This window comes from Pyrgilauda ruficollis, unplaced genomic scaffold (genome assembly GCF_017590135.1).
Source record: "Pyrgilauda ruficollis isolate IOZ18807 unplaced genomic scaffold, ASM1759013v1 scaffold30, whole genome shotgun sequence".
In the NCBI taxonomy this organism is placed as follows: domain Eukaryota; kingdom Metazoa; phylum Chordata; class Aves; order Passeriformes; family Passeridae; genus Pyrgilauda; species Pyrgilauda ruficollis.
Genome location: NW_024524378.1, coordinates 82540 through 99906, shown reverse-complemented (window position 1 = coordinate 99906; position 17367 = coordinate 82540). Strand labels below are relative to the sequence as shown.

The 17367-nt window shown below is 37.8% G+C and overlaps 1 protein-coding gene across 1 annotated transcript; it reads right to left on the bottom strand.

Annotated features, from left to right (window-relative positions):
* Positions 1-6483: 6483 nt before the first annotated feature.
* COPS5 (COP9 signalosome subunit 5) lies at positions 6484-16763 on the bottom strand. Its single transcript, XM_041473727.1, has 8 exons — positions 16485-16763; positions 16146-16380; positions 13495-13623; positions 12940-13005; positions 11446-11531; positions 10459-10570; positions 9594-9742; positions 6484-6875 (listed from the first exon to the last, which is right to left on the bottom strand). Exons 1-8 carry the CDS (start codon positions 16640-16642, stop codon positions 6791-6793), a joined length of 1020 nt encoding a protein of 339 aa, XP_041329661.1. The 5' UTR covers positions 16643-16763; the 3' UTR covers positions 6484-6790.
* Positions 16764-17367: the final 604 nt, after the last annotated feature.

Below are 17367 nucleotides of genomic sequence, written 5' to 3'. Positions count from 1 at the left end.
TAGGAGTTGAATACATGTTTCAGCTGAAAATGAAGAGTTCTGAACACAATACATTTATAATCCCTCAAAGGGCTTAGCCATTTCCTATCTGTGATGATCTGAAGAGAAAAACTATGCAAAACAGAGTAAACATTCTTTGCTAACAGCATTATTTCAAATTGTTATTAAAGGTGGTAATGTCTGACAAACTAGAGATGTATGACCCTTAGTGCATAAACCCAGTAATACTTACGTATGCTTTATCATCTACATTTTTAAAAGGCTAATGATCAGTGTTCTTATTTCATAGTGGGAAACAGACACTAGCTCTGGCAAAAATGCCTCACTAAAGTTTATGCACTCCTGGTTTTTGAAAAGCCAGGAAGAAAACCCCATTCTCCTGAGATGCAGTCCTGTGACCTATCCACTGGACCATACTACTTCCCAGAATACTGTAGTTTTCAGAAAGCCCTCTATGAAGCAATTTTTCATAATTAAAAACAAACCAAACGTCACAGCAAATATTTCATATGCTAGAGGTTTCATCTGAGGGTCAAAATTAACTTTCCTAAATTACATATTTCCTTGTGGATATTATTCTGAGGCTCTGAAAAGTAAAACTACAGCTCATAAAAATACACCCTGAGGAACAAGACACTTCATTAATTCCTTAAAGGTTTAGCATAATTGTTTTTAACTCAAGAAAAATCTTTCAACTAACTGGATACTCTCTTATGTCAGTTCTTCAAGACTTGACACACAAAAAAAGTTCTATGTTCATGCAATTAATATTATATTTTATCACCCCATATTTTAATAATTTTCAACTCTTAGGGACTTGCACTTAACATGATGCTATCTCAGCTGTGTACTATTTACATTTTTCTGGTTTTTGACTTTTTAAAGTATTTGTTTTTATCATTTTATCTTAACCTAGTTTACAGTATTATTTCAAAATACCTTGTATTGGGATTTCAGTAAATACTTTAAATATAATAGCATCATTAAGATTGGAAAGATCATTGCCCTAGCACTGCCAAGTCCACAACTAAACCATGTCCCTAAGTGCCCCACATACATGTCTTTTAAATACCTCCAGTGATGGTGACTCAACCACTTCCCTGGGAAGCCTGTTCCAGTGCTTGATCCCTCTCAGTGAGAAATTGTAAAATGAGGGTCCAATTCTGATTTGGAATTTTTGGGGCACAGCCATAAAAATAGATTAAATAAATAGTGTTTATTTATTTAATAAATAAAATATTTATTTGTCAAAGAAAGTAACATACCAAGCTTATTTCAAAACACTGACATAAAATAAAAAAAAATCCAAAATTTAGCAAAAGGGAGAAAATAATTAAGATGATTAATGTTTAATTATATTTACTATATTTTTAGCCTTATAAACAAAATAGTAACGTCAGCAATTAGCTTTATAGCTTGTATTCTTCACCTTTTCATAATCAACATTAAATAATCAACTGGCATTACAATTCATAATACATGGAGGACTACTGTAGAAACACTGCATGTCTTGGTGCAATGTACTACCCTGTGCAGGAATGATCCTGTACCCAGGTTCATGGCAACCTTATACTTTCTAAAGCAAATATATCTGTCACACTGAAGCTTCATGAAACACTGGACAAGTTAGGGTAAAATCAAAATATCCAAAACCACCTGTAGTCAAAACTTTATAAAGGCATAAGTGATAGAAATGCAAGAACATTATGCTTCATTTACTAAATATAAAGTTTAAGAGAGCTCATTCTGTTTAAGCTTAGCACATGTGCACACACTGACACCAAAGGCAAGGAAAATGAGAGTCCCTTGTCAAACAGGGTCTGAACAGGGGTAAGGCAAGTTTTTCAAGGAATACCAAAGATAGACAGTGAACAGAGCTCTTGTAACCAGATCACAGATGCCTGTTATTCCAGTACTAGAATCAAGATAATTTATGAAAAGCTCAAGGAGTATTTCTTCTGTCCTGGCATGAATGCGAGGTAAGGAACAACTGAAGAACTTGTGACACTCCTCAAAAGCAAAAGCTTCAGGTCAGCCTTTTTATTAGCTTTTTCTGAAGCAAAAATATTTCTTTACTTGAGTGAGGCTGCTTGTTAAGAGTAAAGATTAGAATTTGTGACAAAACCCAGATACCTGTGGCTAATAGTGCCAGAAAGAGTTTTTGGGACTGAAACATATTATAAAATTTGTCTTTCTTCAGTGTACTGAGCTTATTATTTAAAACTCCCATTTAGTATAAGCCTTCAGAAAGGTTCACTCTCCAGCAGATAGCTAATGTAAGAGATCTAGGCAAGCACTGAACATTTACTAATTCCCATTTTCCCTCAGAGTAAGGGCTGAGGTTTTGAAAATCTCTGTGCTTCAGGATACAAATGGGAGCTGCTGGATGCAGCTCATACATATTTAGAAAAAAAATGGACCCTAATAAATAGCCTGATCACCTCATTAGCATTTTACAAGCGAGACAAAGGAACGATGGAGAACTATTTTGCCTCTCTCTAAAACTTTGGTGCATCCAAATCTTGAGTACAGTGCAGGTCTGGGCTCTGTGTATCAAGGTCAAATTAGGATGTGGAATGTATGGAGGGCAAATAAAATTATCAAGTGGGTAAAGTGGCAGCTTTATAACGACAACGTAAAAAAGCTGAAACGTAACAATTTGGAGAGAAGGCTGAGGCGACAATATGATGAAAGTTACAAAACATAAAGGTGGAGGGTAAAGCAAACAAAATTGTTAATCACTGCATGCCATGGTATTAGAACTAGAAATACTCTAGAAAGCTACTAGATCCATTCAAAACAGGTGAAAAAGTGGCCAGGTGTTGCAATAGGACACGAAATAATGACACGCACACCGGAACCTCTAAGGGTAGATAGAAGGGAAGTTTATTTTCAAACTCCAATATTTATAGACTTTCAAAAGTGATAGTGGATTGGAGGATGAAATTGCCACCTCTCCAACAACACTGGACAAACCAACAGTTATTGTATTTGCAGAGTGTCCCAATGAAGGAAGGAATAATGAATCTGACTCCATGTTCTCAGAAGGCTAATTTATTATTTTATGATACTATATTATATTAAAGAATACTAAACTAAACTATACTAAAGAATACAGAAAGGATACTTACATAAAGCTAAAAAGATAATAATGAAAAACTCGTGACTCTTTCCAGAGCCCTGACACAGCTTGACCCTGATTGGCCAAAAAGTCAAAATAATTCACAGCAGAAACCAATGAAACAATCAATCATCTGTTGGATAAGCAATCTCCAAACACACTCCAAAGGAGCAAAACACAGGAGAAGCAAATGAGATAATATTGTTTTCCTTTTTCTCTGAGGCTTCGCAGCTTCCCAGGAGAAAAATCCCGGGCAAAGGGATTTTTCAGAAAATAGAAATGTGACAAACAGTCCATCAAATTTCTCCTCCTCCAGAAAGGAATGCAAAACAATAATTATTTACATGAAAGTGTGCATGAGAAACTCCATTACAAAAATGTAAACATCAGAAGGCTTAGAAGAACTTAGAACAGGGTGACAGCCAGGTTCAGGTGCTCTCCCTTAGCAGCATTCATTACAGCTGCCTTTGGAGATGGCCCATCAGCAGGGCATTTCCCATACTCCCTCACCTTCTCTTGCCTATTTTCATTTTATGTAGGCTGGAGGACAGGAAAACAGGGAAGCAGAAGCCAGTCTCTCACAGCTGCATTATTCCATGCAGTAAATTTAAAAATGAAAAAGGCAAGAAAAAACATTATGTATTTTTTCTCGTTCGGTTGCAACAGAAGCCAAGTCATTCAATCTTCAGGCAAAAAAATTAATTTATTAGAGCTGCCATTCCATTCCTTACCAAATATTTGAAGGGGACTTCAAAGAAGGACCAGATCTGATAGGATAATGAAGCTATATAGGATATCTGATATGATAATCTTTGTCCCAGTAATCACAGAATAAATCTGAATGGCTCTGCTTCTAGCCTACTCAAAAATAAGGCAAACCAGTATTCTATCAGGAATTTCAGCCTAGTCCTTCATATTTGGTTGTCACAAATACACCTGTATTTCTTTGGATTTTGCTGGTATTAGTATGTATAAACTATTTTAAAATGTAATTTGCATACATGAGAAAGGTGAGCATACAGGTATGCTTGAAAAAAGAAAAACAGAACAGGATGGGGAAGAAGGTCAAACACAATTCAGCATTTTTAGCATTCTGTAATTTTAGTATGTTGGCAAATACTGTTAGATGAAGAAATTGTGTTCATTAAGATGTCTATTTATTGAAATGTAAAAGGCACTCAGTATTTTGGAATGCATGCCTGTCTCAAAAAATCTTACCAAAGAGAATCCATTTGTATGTGCTTTAGTACTTACTGCATTACTTCAGCTGTCATCTACCTGATGTGTGGTACTCATTTGCATAAACTAATTTCTAAATAAAAAGTGGGTGCAAATGCGGAACAATAAATTGATGTATCTGAACAATGTGCATTGTTCTCAAGAATACCTTCATTACTAATATTTTTAAAGCCTCACAACTACTTGGTAGAATTAAGGCATCTATCCATTAATGATTCTCCATTGTTGAGGATACACGTGTTTGTGAGTGGAGGTGGGGATGACTCCTTTGTGGTAATGATCCTCAGTGCATCGAATTCTGATCTCAGAACTTGGAATAATGCTAACATTAAAAATGGCTATTCAAAGACAAAAGCCCTGTTATTCTGGTTCCTGAACACTGCAGGAAGGATCCTATGCAGGCAACAGGTACAGCCCCCCTACATGTACAATTTTAAACTAAGTTACAACACCATATGCTCAGCAAGTAACAAGACATGTAACTCAATGGACAGTTGTTCACATGAGCATTTAAACATCAGCATTCATATTGCTGTAGTTTATGAAACAACTTGGTATTTTGAATTAAGCCACCTGTGTCCAAAAACACTGTGTGTAAGTCTACATGCAGAAAAATTCAGTTCACTGCTATCACAAAGAAAGACAGTTTAAGTACAGTCATAGACTAATATGAGATGAAACTATTATTTTATATTTTAGGTAGATACAAATGTGTAAAACTTTTGGATCATGTTATACAAAGAGAATTCTACAAAGCAGCAATAGAGATACCTATTAGGAAATATAAGATATCTCACAAAAGCAGGGTGCTTCTTTGTGTAAACACACACTGACTGGGATAATGGCTGTGTGCTCAATTTAAAGTCTCAAAGACCTGTGGAAGAAAATTAAGTAAGAGAAGTTTACTGGCCAGGTACACTTGCTTTGTCTTCCTTGAACTTAAAAGGAACTGCTGTGTATTACATACTGTGCTTGTTTGTACAGAAGTCTACTGGTGCAATTTCCAAGAAAATAAATACCTTATTAAAATACCACAGCTTTCTTCTCCCGACTCCCCACCACCACTATCATGCTGAAAGAAGAATGAAACTGTTCTAACCAAACTGCACATCTGATAATTATCTCAAAGTTACTAGCTACAATTAAACATATTTTTCCTATACAGTTGGATGTTGCCGTTTTAAAACTCTTGATGAACTTCTGCTTCAGGGTACCTGTGTTTCCCTGCCTGAATTACAAATTTTCATTGTATAACTTGCATCTTAACTTCAAATCCACTGGAATCTGTTTGGATGAAAAGGCCTAAATGAGCAATAACTATTAAAATTTCCAGACCAAAACAAAAACAAAATCCACATCAAGGCAGAGCTAAGGTTGAAAAGGAGACTCAGTTACTTAAGGTATAAAGCATAATGGCATATTGTATAAAGCATAAATTATCCCAAAAGTAAACATTCCAAAACCCCTAGGAAACTCAGGATTAAAGATGAAAACTTAAAAGGAATCCAAACATTTTGTATTATTGAAATGCAGTATGAAAGCCTCCAAAACAAACTTAGATCAGCCCTGCAGCAGCACCACATTGTAAGCCAGAAATTATGATTAATGCATTTAGTATCTGTGGCCTGAAATTAGCCTAATGCCTATTTCAGAGGTAATTTTTCATTTTGTTCCTTTGTATGCAACAAGTGACTATGACAATAGAAGGTGAACAGGAGAAAAATAATGGTATATATCCATGTGACGAGTTTCACTGCAGGGCTGGTCAATAGTTGGCTATTTAGAAATATAAAATGTCCATCATGAGTGTGAAGCTATAAGCAAAATACTGTTGCACCATGCATAAATGTTTCATTACTGTGAAAGAAACCATTTCTGGCTGCACCAGTAAACCTCAATCAGGAAAGGCTCCATTAAATTTAATAACTTGTTGAAAGATAAACAAGTGGGATTTCAATTCTTAAAATTAAGCACAGATATTAAAATCTGAGAAACAAACTTCTTACACTACTTAGGTTACCTATCTAATCTGTGCAAACAGAACTTTTTCACAGAACAATAAGAAAAAGAGTAAGAGAAGATAAACGTTTGCCAAAAATATCAAGGCCCAAAACGCACATTTAGTTTCAAAATTCTTTTATTGCAGTTGGATAATAGAGATAAATATCTAAGAGCAAAATCCAGTAAGTCACATTTATTTTCCTTTGGAACAATTCTGCAAACTGGTTTTATGATAAAGAACAAAAAGTTGCACTACATTTTGGAACATTTTGTTCTTTAAAACTGGTCAGACAGGTGGGAAATATTAAAGTACTACAAATTAAATGAATAATTTTCCACTTCAGCTTCATTTCCCAAACTGAACAAGTCCAAGCAAAAGAAACTATGGTACTTTCTGCTTTGGAGATACATATCAACTGGTAATGCACTTCAAGCTATATTAATTTGATTAAAAAGTTTATCCTTAATAACCTGAGACATCAATCCATGTATAGCTTCTATGGTGGTCTTGCAGCTGAAAAACAAGCATAAATTCAATGTTGGACAAAAACTGAACTGAACTGTCATTTTCCTTGAAGATATCCAGCTGTTTTGGAAGTTCAGGGTGCCCATAACCCCATGAATCTTAAAAACTGTCCAGAAAGGAACAGTCACACACAGCAATTGAGCAATTGTTGCCAATACCTTTTTGTTACTTAAAAAGCAAACTAACCATACACACAAAGACCAATTCCAGAAAACTTTGTCTTGCAATTTATGACATCTTACATTAACAATAGCAAGTGGGCTCTGTGGTCATCTGAACAACAACAAAAAAATCCTTAGGGGAACGGAGCTATCAGCTGATATTATCAATACCTGCAGGCTCTCACTGCTCTCTACCTTCATCTCCTTTGCCCAGGACAGTAGTGTACAGTTACCATGGTTCCTCTGAGAAACTTTACAGGGAACATTAAAGAAAAGTTTATAGAACAAATCAGTTATTGGTCAAAATATGTAATGTGCAAAACCTTCAAAGAGCTGAGAGGATTCCTATTGATCCAGGTTTTCCCCAATGTCTGCCACAGGGCAATGTAGTGTCAAACCAACAAATAAAAACAGACTGTACAAATGCAAAAGATTAATCAGGAATGAAGGCATGGAGAATAGGGACAAATTACTATTAGACAGATAAAGGAATCCTAGGGAAAGCAAGTTGACTTGGAGCACAACTTGGCTAATGCATATGTCCCTTTAGAAAATGGCTTAGAGATGTGCATGGACAGTAACAGAAGTTATCATACAGTCCAGTGTAAGCACCTTGATGCTAATGCTTTACAGCACAGTTTTCCCAAAGCAGGTATGTCTAACAATCCTTTAGTGATCTTTGCAGCCTTACTTCTTCAGAGTAATTTAGGTGACACTAAATTAATTGTCCTGCGTCTACACAGGTCTTCTACTGTCTTTTCTGTTAGGAAAGATCACTAATTAAAGAAAAACATGCATCTCGAGAAGTGTTACACGCAGTTTTGGGGACTATGGTAGCTTTTGTAGCACAGGAAAGCAGAATTTTTGTCAAAAACAATTCCTTCCAATCCCTTACAATTTATAAACTAACTACTGATGAAGACTGAATAGAAAACAGAAAAGAAAAATGCCTAGAACTGCTGCAACAAATAATATAGTAGCATGATGAGAGACAGAGCTATTTCTTAGAATAACTGTAAGCATGTGAGAGTAAGGGGAAAATAAAATGCACTCAGTATTATGGGAGTCCAAACAGCAATACAAACTTATCAGCAACTCCATCCTCCTCAGGTCTTTAAAGCATTGCTATTCTATTTCCCTACAGGAACTGAGAGGTATCACTTAACCTGGCTGCCATGAGCTAGCAACAGCATTAACTCCACTGCAAATGTATTCTGCAATTGAAATAGGCTGAATGTTTATAAAGTCAATCCCCCTCCAACTCGATCATGTTTATTAGAAAACTTGTAAAAGCTGTTAGCTTTCCAGAAAAATAAACAAAGGCGTGTCAGGGGGAAAGAATACCAGGAAACGGTTCAGTTATCAAGATAAAGTGACGGGGAAGAGGGACAGAAAGCCTCAAAATCTGAAAACACAGAAATGCAAACATCCCCGACTTTGTTCAGTTTTTGCACTCTGTTCCAAGGGATTCTACAGAATTGTTTCTTTATTCAATGTAATTACTACATCTCACTCAGAACACTCCTGAGATGCATGCAGATGAGTTCTGCCTTCTCCACAGATGGACCTGAGTTTGTACCATCACATAAAGTGCAGTATTTCTTGGCTTTCAAAGTCTGAAATTTGCCAAATACAACGTGCTTGAACAATCCAGCTGTATGAGCTGCTGGATACTATTAACCTCTGTTAAAAGATTTTACTTTGAAAAATGGTGACTCTAACATGATATAGTCTAAGCACATATACAATTCTTAAGACTATTGGGAAAGAGATGTGAGTATTACTGAGAAGCAACTTGTGTACTTCAAAGCTCAAAAAAACGAGAGTTGATCACCAATAAACATAAGGAAAACTGAGGGAAAATATTGCAACTTCTTCAAATAATGTTGTACACCTAGTGATGGGAAGTTTATTAACTTACAACAGCAAGTATTTGCTGTCAGGCAGGGTAGCTAAATATAAAGGCCAGAATATCTGTAAGGTACTTTTTAAAAACAAAAAACATAAACAAAAACCCAACCTTTTCTTATTTCTTAAAAAAAGATACATTAATTAAGAAATACAAAAAAAGGAGTTAATAATTTTTGAGTTAGTAAAAGTATTAGACAAGTGTCAACTAAACTTACTGGACTATTAACAGTAGTTCTTAAAATCATGTTCTACACCATCATTTTACTTACTGTTAGTTTTAACCTGATTAACCATAAAAATGTGCTAATTTCTAGCAAAGTTACAATTTTGCATTAGACAGAAAATATTTTTTTTGTTTGCCAGATACTGATGGAATTTTACAACAATTTTTTTGTTTAACAAACTACAGTTAAATTTATTTCAAATCCCCTAAAATTAAAAATTCATTGTAGGTTTAATAGAGGCGAGATTTTCCTTAACTTTCAAAAACAACTAGTGACTTCTGGAGTCTTTAATTTCTATCTATAACCTAATTCTTATCTCTCATCTTCTCAGGTTACAATTACAGGCATGAGAAAAGTTTAAAACCAAATAATACTTTTTACATGAAGAACACATGGATGTGTTATCTTACCTGTCTCTTGTTGCTTTTGCAAGTTTGTCTTCTGACTTCTTGTCATGAGTCTCTAAACCCAGCATGAAACTGCCCCTTCCAAGCTGAGCTTCTGACTGTTCCAATTTTTCAGACAAATCGAAGACTTGGCCAGTGGTATAGTCAGCATTCTTAAGAGAAAGAAAGTAATAAATATTTTGAATTTAAGCTATAAATTCAAGCATTTATACACAAAATAAACCACATCTAAGAAACGTTTTTAAAAGTGCAGTGCTGCATATTTGAATCTATATCTGAAATTGAAACGATATAGAACATGAGTGGTGGTTAAGAGAACAGAAACTGAACATCTGATAAATGCTCAATCCCTAAAGCCTGAATTGGGTTATTTTTGTTACTTTCAACCCATGCCCTAAGTTAAGTAGGAGTAAGTAAAACTCAGTTGGTTTTGACCAAGAGAAAAAAAAATTGGCTTCTGCAGAGGGAAGGTTTTGATGCTCAGCTGTTACACTGAAGGTCTACCTGCACTATTTCTGTTGTAACCTAGTTTTACTAGTTCAATTTTTTCTTAAGTGTTTACTTATTAAACACCGTTATTCATTGCAGTTCTCTATAGAGATACAAAGTTAAAAAGTATTTAAGACAAAATCTAAGTGTATAGAGAGAACTCAGTAAAATTAAACGTGTTATTCCCACCTTCTAGTTTTACAGAGCAGATATTAGGAACATTCAGTATTTATGATTAGGAAAACCTTCCCTTCTTGTTATATTGCACAGATTCTTAATGTGGAGTCTGTATCTATCAGTGTTCTATTAAGCATTTTACAGCAGAGGGCCTGGCTTTCAGACTCATGAATGAATCAATGCACACAACTGTGGTACTTACAGTGAGCAAACTGGAAGAACTGAGAGTGTTCACCCAGTACTTGTTCCACAACAGCTCAAGCAATTTACGATCCAAAGATGATTTAAAGTACGAGACTTCTAAAGCATAATACCTTTAAAAACAAACATGCAAACAAAATACGTGTCCATCTAAACATGTCTTCCTTGACTATCACATCCAAAGTACGTGCAACTCAAAGAATCTTTCACAATAGCAAATATCTTCAAAAAATCAAAGCACTTAAGGTTACTGCCAGTTCCAATTCTCTGTATGATTTTCCATAAGTAATTCATATATAGATTTAATACATAATCCCCACACATACCGCTGTGTTCTGTTAAATAAGATTGTAAGAGTTTTTAAATTAACAACCTATTCCATTAAATTTTTTAAAATGTTTTTAAATTAACAACCTATAGGTTGTTTCTCTTAACAACCTATTCCATGCTTGGGTTCTTCAATACTGTAATAACTTACAGATGATTGTACCTTTGCATGTATTGCTTTTAATTTCTTGAGGAATGCCTGGTAGCAGTAAATGTTACAAACAGGCAAACAATCTTACATCCTACACACCTATTTTGAAAGCCTGGCTTTAGTGGTGTTATAAATTAACACTCCCAGTAATGCAAGAAAAGGAGCTGCACAACACTTGCCCCTACTAAGAAGGGCAGTGGGATCACAGCCTCCCCAGTCCCACTGATCAATCAACATCTGACCCAACAAGGCATCACTATTTAAAAGTGTTCAGAAATCAGCTGCTAAAGCTTTTAACCAGGTTCATCTTTATCTTTGCAGAGTTCTCCCTTAAAACATCTCTTGATAAATGCCAGTAACACTTTTTTCACAAAAACAAGAGTGCTAAAGCAACAGTGAACTTCAAGATTTGAAGCACTACAAGAAATTTACTTTTCCATAGTGAATTACTGACCTAAACACACACATACACACACACACAAATAAAGTTAGTAGTTTTTTGTTACTTACTGTTTACAATGTACACCAAAGTCTTCTATTTTATTGAGTGGAATAGTCTGGTATTCAGAGGGACCTTCATCTGGAGGTTTATAACCCTAAAAATTTAACAAATGGCAAAAATGGCGTAGTAATTCTATGGCTTTTCAAAATGCCTAAACTTTACAAAAAATTTTCTAGTTTATACAATTCTAGGGGTTTTTTTGTCTAGAGAAAATGACATTTCCCCTGGTAGTCTGAAATTTGGAATTTTCCTGGATCTCAGGTTTACATTTGGCTTTACTAACTGTACTGGTCATTACATTTGTAGGTTTATCCAAAGCAAACTAGTGGTCATAGTTCAGTTTTTTTCAAATTAGCAACATGGCAAGCTATGATTAGATAATTTCTTAGATCAAAGAAAGGGCAAGCTTCTTCTCACACAGTATTTCTCTACATGTTCTTGGAAATTTTGAAAGAAGATTTGAGAAGAGGGAAGAAACATCCATGGATATGCCTTAAAGATACCTAAAACTTTCAGTTGCTTGTTTAGCCAAGATGGTGCCATTCACAGCTACTGACTAAGCAAGAACTGCCTGCAGTCCACTGTGAGAACTCCCTAAACATATGTGCATTTTCCAGATTTGGTTTTCAGGTACAAGATTTTTCTCCCTGTTCAAAATTCTCAAAGTATTTATGAAGTGGTTTTGCCCACAGAAGTGAATATTCTCCTGAATCACAAACTGTTCTAAGATCTCTTATGATTTTGCCAACACAAAAATAATGCCTGGACCTCTCACAAACATTTTTGTTAATTATAAAATTTAATTTTTATTAAACAATTAATTTTGGTAATAGTTTTACTGGATGGCTGTCTGAAGTTCTTGATGAGTCACTCATAACTGGGTATTTAAAAGATATACCTGAACTTCACTGGATTGAAATTAAATAGCACAGCCGAAGTATACATGAGAGGAAGCATTTGGAGACCTAGATCTCCAATACTGATGTGATTTCTTAGTTTTAAGTCTAACCAATATTGTTTAATTAACTTTTTAGTACATTAGTTTGTGAAGATTCATAATATTTGAAAAAGTTAAGTAGATAGTTTTGAACCTCCCTTTTCTAAAATGAAAAGCAAATTACAACATATTAAACATGCTATTAACATTTGGTTTTAGGTGTAAAAAATAAACAGAGAAGAACTAACATAAAACAATTTTGATGAATGTTACCTACAACTATATCCATTAAAAACCAGCTATACGGAGCTATGTAATTCTGGGACAGCTCCACAATCTGGACAGTGTAACTGATTTCCCACTGCCAAACTCTATGAAAACCAAACTAGAAGTCCACCTTTATCAGTGTCATCCAATATCCAAAGGCATGCAGTAACCAGTGTATGGGCACATCTTCCTTTGGAATGAACACTCAGTACAGCACAGCAGACCAAACTCAGACGATAATTTAAATACAGTTCAGCATTCACACGCTAGATAATTTTAGATAATTTTAGCTATTTACCTTAGGATATGTTCTAAAAGCTCCAAGATTTACTTTTCCTGCAGATATTGTTCTTGTTGGATCAATCTGTAGAAATACAGGTAATACTCATTGCATACATTTTATTATTTATTACAGGCTTAAATTAAGTTTATAGCAATTTTATTTCAGAAATGTAATTCATGCCAATTGTATTAGTTCTGTCATAAACAGTACTTTTTCTGCTGGTATGAGACTCTCTAAAAATATGGTAGTGTCAATAGCCTTCAGTGAATTATTTTTTCAAGCTAATTTTCCTTAGTTTCCTAATACTTAAAAATCCCTTATGCTTAATAACTATCCATAACTGAAACAATGCAGTGAAAATGGTCTAGGCAAGCGACACTACTGGTTTGCCCAGTTTGTGGCCAGCAAAGCAGAAGCAGTGGCACCAGTTTAAAGTGTGGATCTAACACCTTCATCATACAAAGTACACAGTACAAAGTACTGCTAAAATGCTAAGAGACAGAAATCCAAAAATTATTCCCCTCAACACCATTTGCTGTGCAGGGTTATCACCCACCAGCCAGTACTTACAACCACTGCTACGAAGGGTTCCTGAAATTGCTGGTTAAGCATCTGGGTGCTGACATCGATGCCCGAGAGCCAGCAGCCGTAGCCGGGGTGACTGTGGTACCAGCCGATGGCATTTTCCAGGCGTCCGACCTAAGGAAGAGCAGGAAAGGGAAACAGCGCCAGCGTTCAGCTCCATTCCCAAAGCACCGGCTGCCCTCCAGCGGCACTTCCAGCACGCTGCAAGGCGCGGCAGGATCAACGGGAATTGCCACTCGTGATGAAGTATTCCCTAGAAACCGTATGAGCAGCACTGGCATTCTCTGCTACAGCTGCTGCCACAGAACGAAGGTCTTCAAGGAGCCTGGAGCTCCTTCTTCAGTGACAGCTGGAGTACAGAAGAGGTTCCACACAGCTGGATGGTGAGCTACAGCTGCTCAGCACGGCTCAGAACTTTCTTAGCCATATAACACAAGTATATCTAACCTCATATAATGTAGGGGACATCAGTAGAGAATTGATTTTTTTGTATCGTAACATATCTCAGAGGCACGTACTATTAGACCAGTGGTAGGTTTAAAAAATAACTTCAAAGGTATGCTTTCAAACACCAGAAGTGACAGAAATTATTGCCTGGAGACAGGTTTAAAAGCCAAAAGATGAATTTTGGACAACTTTTTCTCAGATAAAACCTCAAAATAGGAGTTTCCAAATAATACGCCTGGCTATCTCTAAAAATGCTGGGAGAGAAAAGAGCAAAGCCAAAAAAAAAAACCCCAGGAGAATAAACACCCATTGAACCTAATTTTTGTAATCCTCTCTAAGGAATTGTTTATTGGCTGCTCCAGTAGCAATGAGACAGAACATACTAACTGCCTACTTTAGTTTTTAACTGGTGAAGAATATTTATATTTTCTTTACAACTCCCATGAGAAAGACCAACAAAACACTAAGGAACGTGTGGTCTTTTTCAAAGCCAGATGGTACATTTGAACTACATTAAGACCAGCTCCTGTCCATGGCGAATCAACTAACTGAAACAGCAGCACCTATAAAGCATTTATATAGGGGGATACATTAACTAGCACCTAATGATAAAAAGAGCTGTTCCTGGAACAAGTGCTTGCCAAAATCAAACATGAAACAGCCAGCGTGAAAACTCTGCCAGAGCACCAGGAAAGTCAAGTTATTTTATTTGCACACAAGTTCATTTTCAAAATTGTGAAACCGACTACAGACAAAACTGAACAACATAAACAACGGGAAAATAAACATTTCCTGTCACATAAGAACTCCTACAGAAACCTGGACTGTTTTAAACATAAGACAAGCTGTTTACAATTTTATGCTATATACTTACCACTGTGAAATTCAGTACTCTTCCTAAGAATGGGATTCTATGAATATATCTGTATTTAAAGATAGCATGACTGTATCTTTAGGCAAAGACATCTCTTCAAGTTACCTACTTTTTGCAGCAAGAGTATTAGCATCACAACATTGTTTTCAGATAAAGCAAACTAGATTAAATTAATTATTTCTGCATTTTCTCACAGGGATTATTTAATTTAAAAAGTCCCAGAACATAAATATTTCTGCATTATGTTTACTCTTTGCTGATGTTATGATTCAGCCTAATGCACATCTATTTCAATATCTTCAACTCTATGTAAGGCTATGAACATAAGTCCAACTCTCCAAAAGAACCTAAATACTCCTTTGTTATATCCACTTAGTATGTAAGGGGCTTCTAATTTTAGCTGGTTTAAAAATCAATGGGTCAACTGGGTATCAAAACTCTTTGAGCTTGGAGAGTTAAAGTTATTTCAACTCTTATTTCTAGTATAGAATTGTCCTGTATTGGAAGAAGCACATCAGCAAGTGCTTTGATGTGCTGTGCTGGTTTCCACATCAGCCACAGAGCCAAACTGTGTTTCTTTATCTTCTGCACATGAGAACTTCACGGTATAGTCAGCTTTAATATGAAGTGGATCTCTGAACAGAAAGTGACAAAGATGGGAAACAGACAAGCAAGCCTGCTCGTCTAAATTTCCAAATGATATATGTGAATAATTAAGTTTCACTAAAACTTACTTATTCCTTCATTGGCCACTTCTTCACAAATATGTTTTTTTAAATGGAAAAGAGCAGCATACTATACAGTAAGACCTCAGAAGAAGGTAAGAATAAATGTCATCATTCTGATCTACAAATACTAAGTATGTCCAATGCAGGCAGCATATATTTAATTTTGCATACTGTTTTTAGAAAGAAGTATCAGTTATTTTAGAAACACACTCTCTCACAGAGCCAGCAGCCTCAGCCATAGAAACACTTCCTCAGCAATGAAAATAATTTACACAAAGAGAAGGAGAATGCACTACTTTTCATAGAATCATTAAGTTGGAAAAGACCTCCAAGATCTTCGTGTCCAACCTTTGATGACCAACTGTAAGTCAGGGAAATATGTATGTGAAAATGTTTACAGGCCCCTGCATTCCGTGCTGCTGACATAGTTATTATGGTCATGCTTGAGGAGAGACAGAACAATCGGGCAGGCACTTCCTCACCGGGGGAGGGAGGAAGCCAGGAACCCCCCCGGTATGTTCCTGCAGCTCACAAGAAGCACAGGATCTCCACGGCGAGGTCAGACACCCCCTGCCACCTCTCCTTACCTGCTTGGCGTTCTCGATGTAGGCAGCCATGTACTCGTAGGCGGCGGCCTGCGCGTTGACGCGGGTCTCGGTGCCCTCCACGGGCAGGGCGAAGCTGTCCATGATGATCATGGTCTCCCCGTCCACCTTGCCCAGCATGAGCCCCATCACCTCCAGATTGCCGCCGGACCTGGCGTGCATCACCATCTTCAGCAGCGCCAGCGCGGAGATCTTGCAGTACTTGAAGTAATGGTGGCTGCGACAACGCAGAGGCCGCGGAAGGGAAGGCAGAGCCATCAGATCCCGCCGGTCCTCACCGCCCAAACCGCCCGCCCGCTCCGCCGCCCCGCTCCCACTCACTCCTTGGTCCAGGGCTTGGCCGCCAGGATCTCCTGCTGCTGCTTGCGGTCGTACTTGTAGATCTCGTCGATGCTCTGCGCCTCCTGCATATTATTCGCCAGCTCCCAGGTCTTCTGCGCCATCCCGCTCCCGGAGGCGCCGCTCCCCGCCGCCGCCATCGCCCCGCTCCCGGCCCCGGCCCCTCACCGCCGCACCGGGCCGCCGGCGGAACCAAGCGCGGGGCGGGGGTACGCACGGACGGTGGTACGGTCCGCGCAGGCCCGGCGCGGGCGGCGCTGCGCCCCCAGCGGCCGCGCTCGGCTCTGCACGCGGCTGGGCCCGACCCGCGCGCCCCGTGAAGCGGCACCGCGGAAACCCGACCGCGGCCGGGCCGAGGCTTTCTCGCTATTTATCAATTGATTTATTGTCCTGTGCTTTTTAAATTACTGTGACCAGTTCGGGACTACTCAGTACGAGAGAGACACGGAACATCCGGAGCGGCTCCAGCGGAGGGCAACACAGATGTTTAAGGAACAGGAGCATCTCTTCCACGAGGAAAGGCTGAGGGAGCTGGGCCTGTTCAGCCTCGAGAAAGAGACGACTGAGAGGGGGCCTCGTCAATGTACATAAGTATCTGAAGTGGGAGGCGTCAAGAGGATGGAACCAGGCTCTGCTGGGAGGTGCCAAGCAACAGGACAAGAGGCAAGGAAACTGATGCACAGGAAATTCCCCCCGAAGATGAGGAAGAACTGCTTTCCCGTGCAGGTGATCGATCATTGGAACAGATTGCCCAGAAAAATTGTGGAGTCTCCCTCGCTGGCGATACTCAAGAGCCGTCTGGATGCAATCCTGTGCCATGTGCTCTAGGGTGCCCGTGCTTGAGCAGGGAGGCCGGACCGGGTGA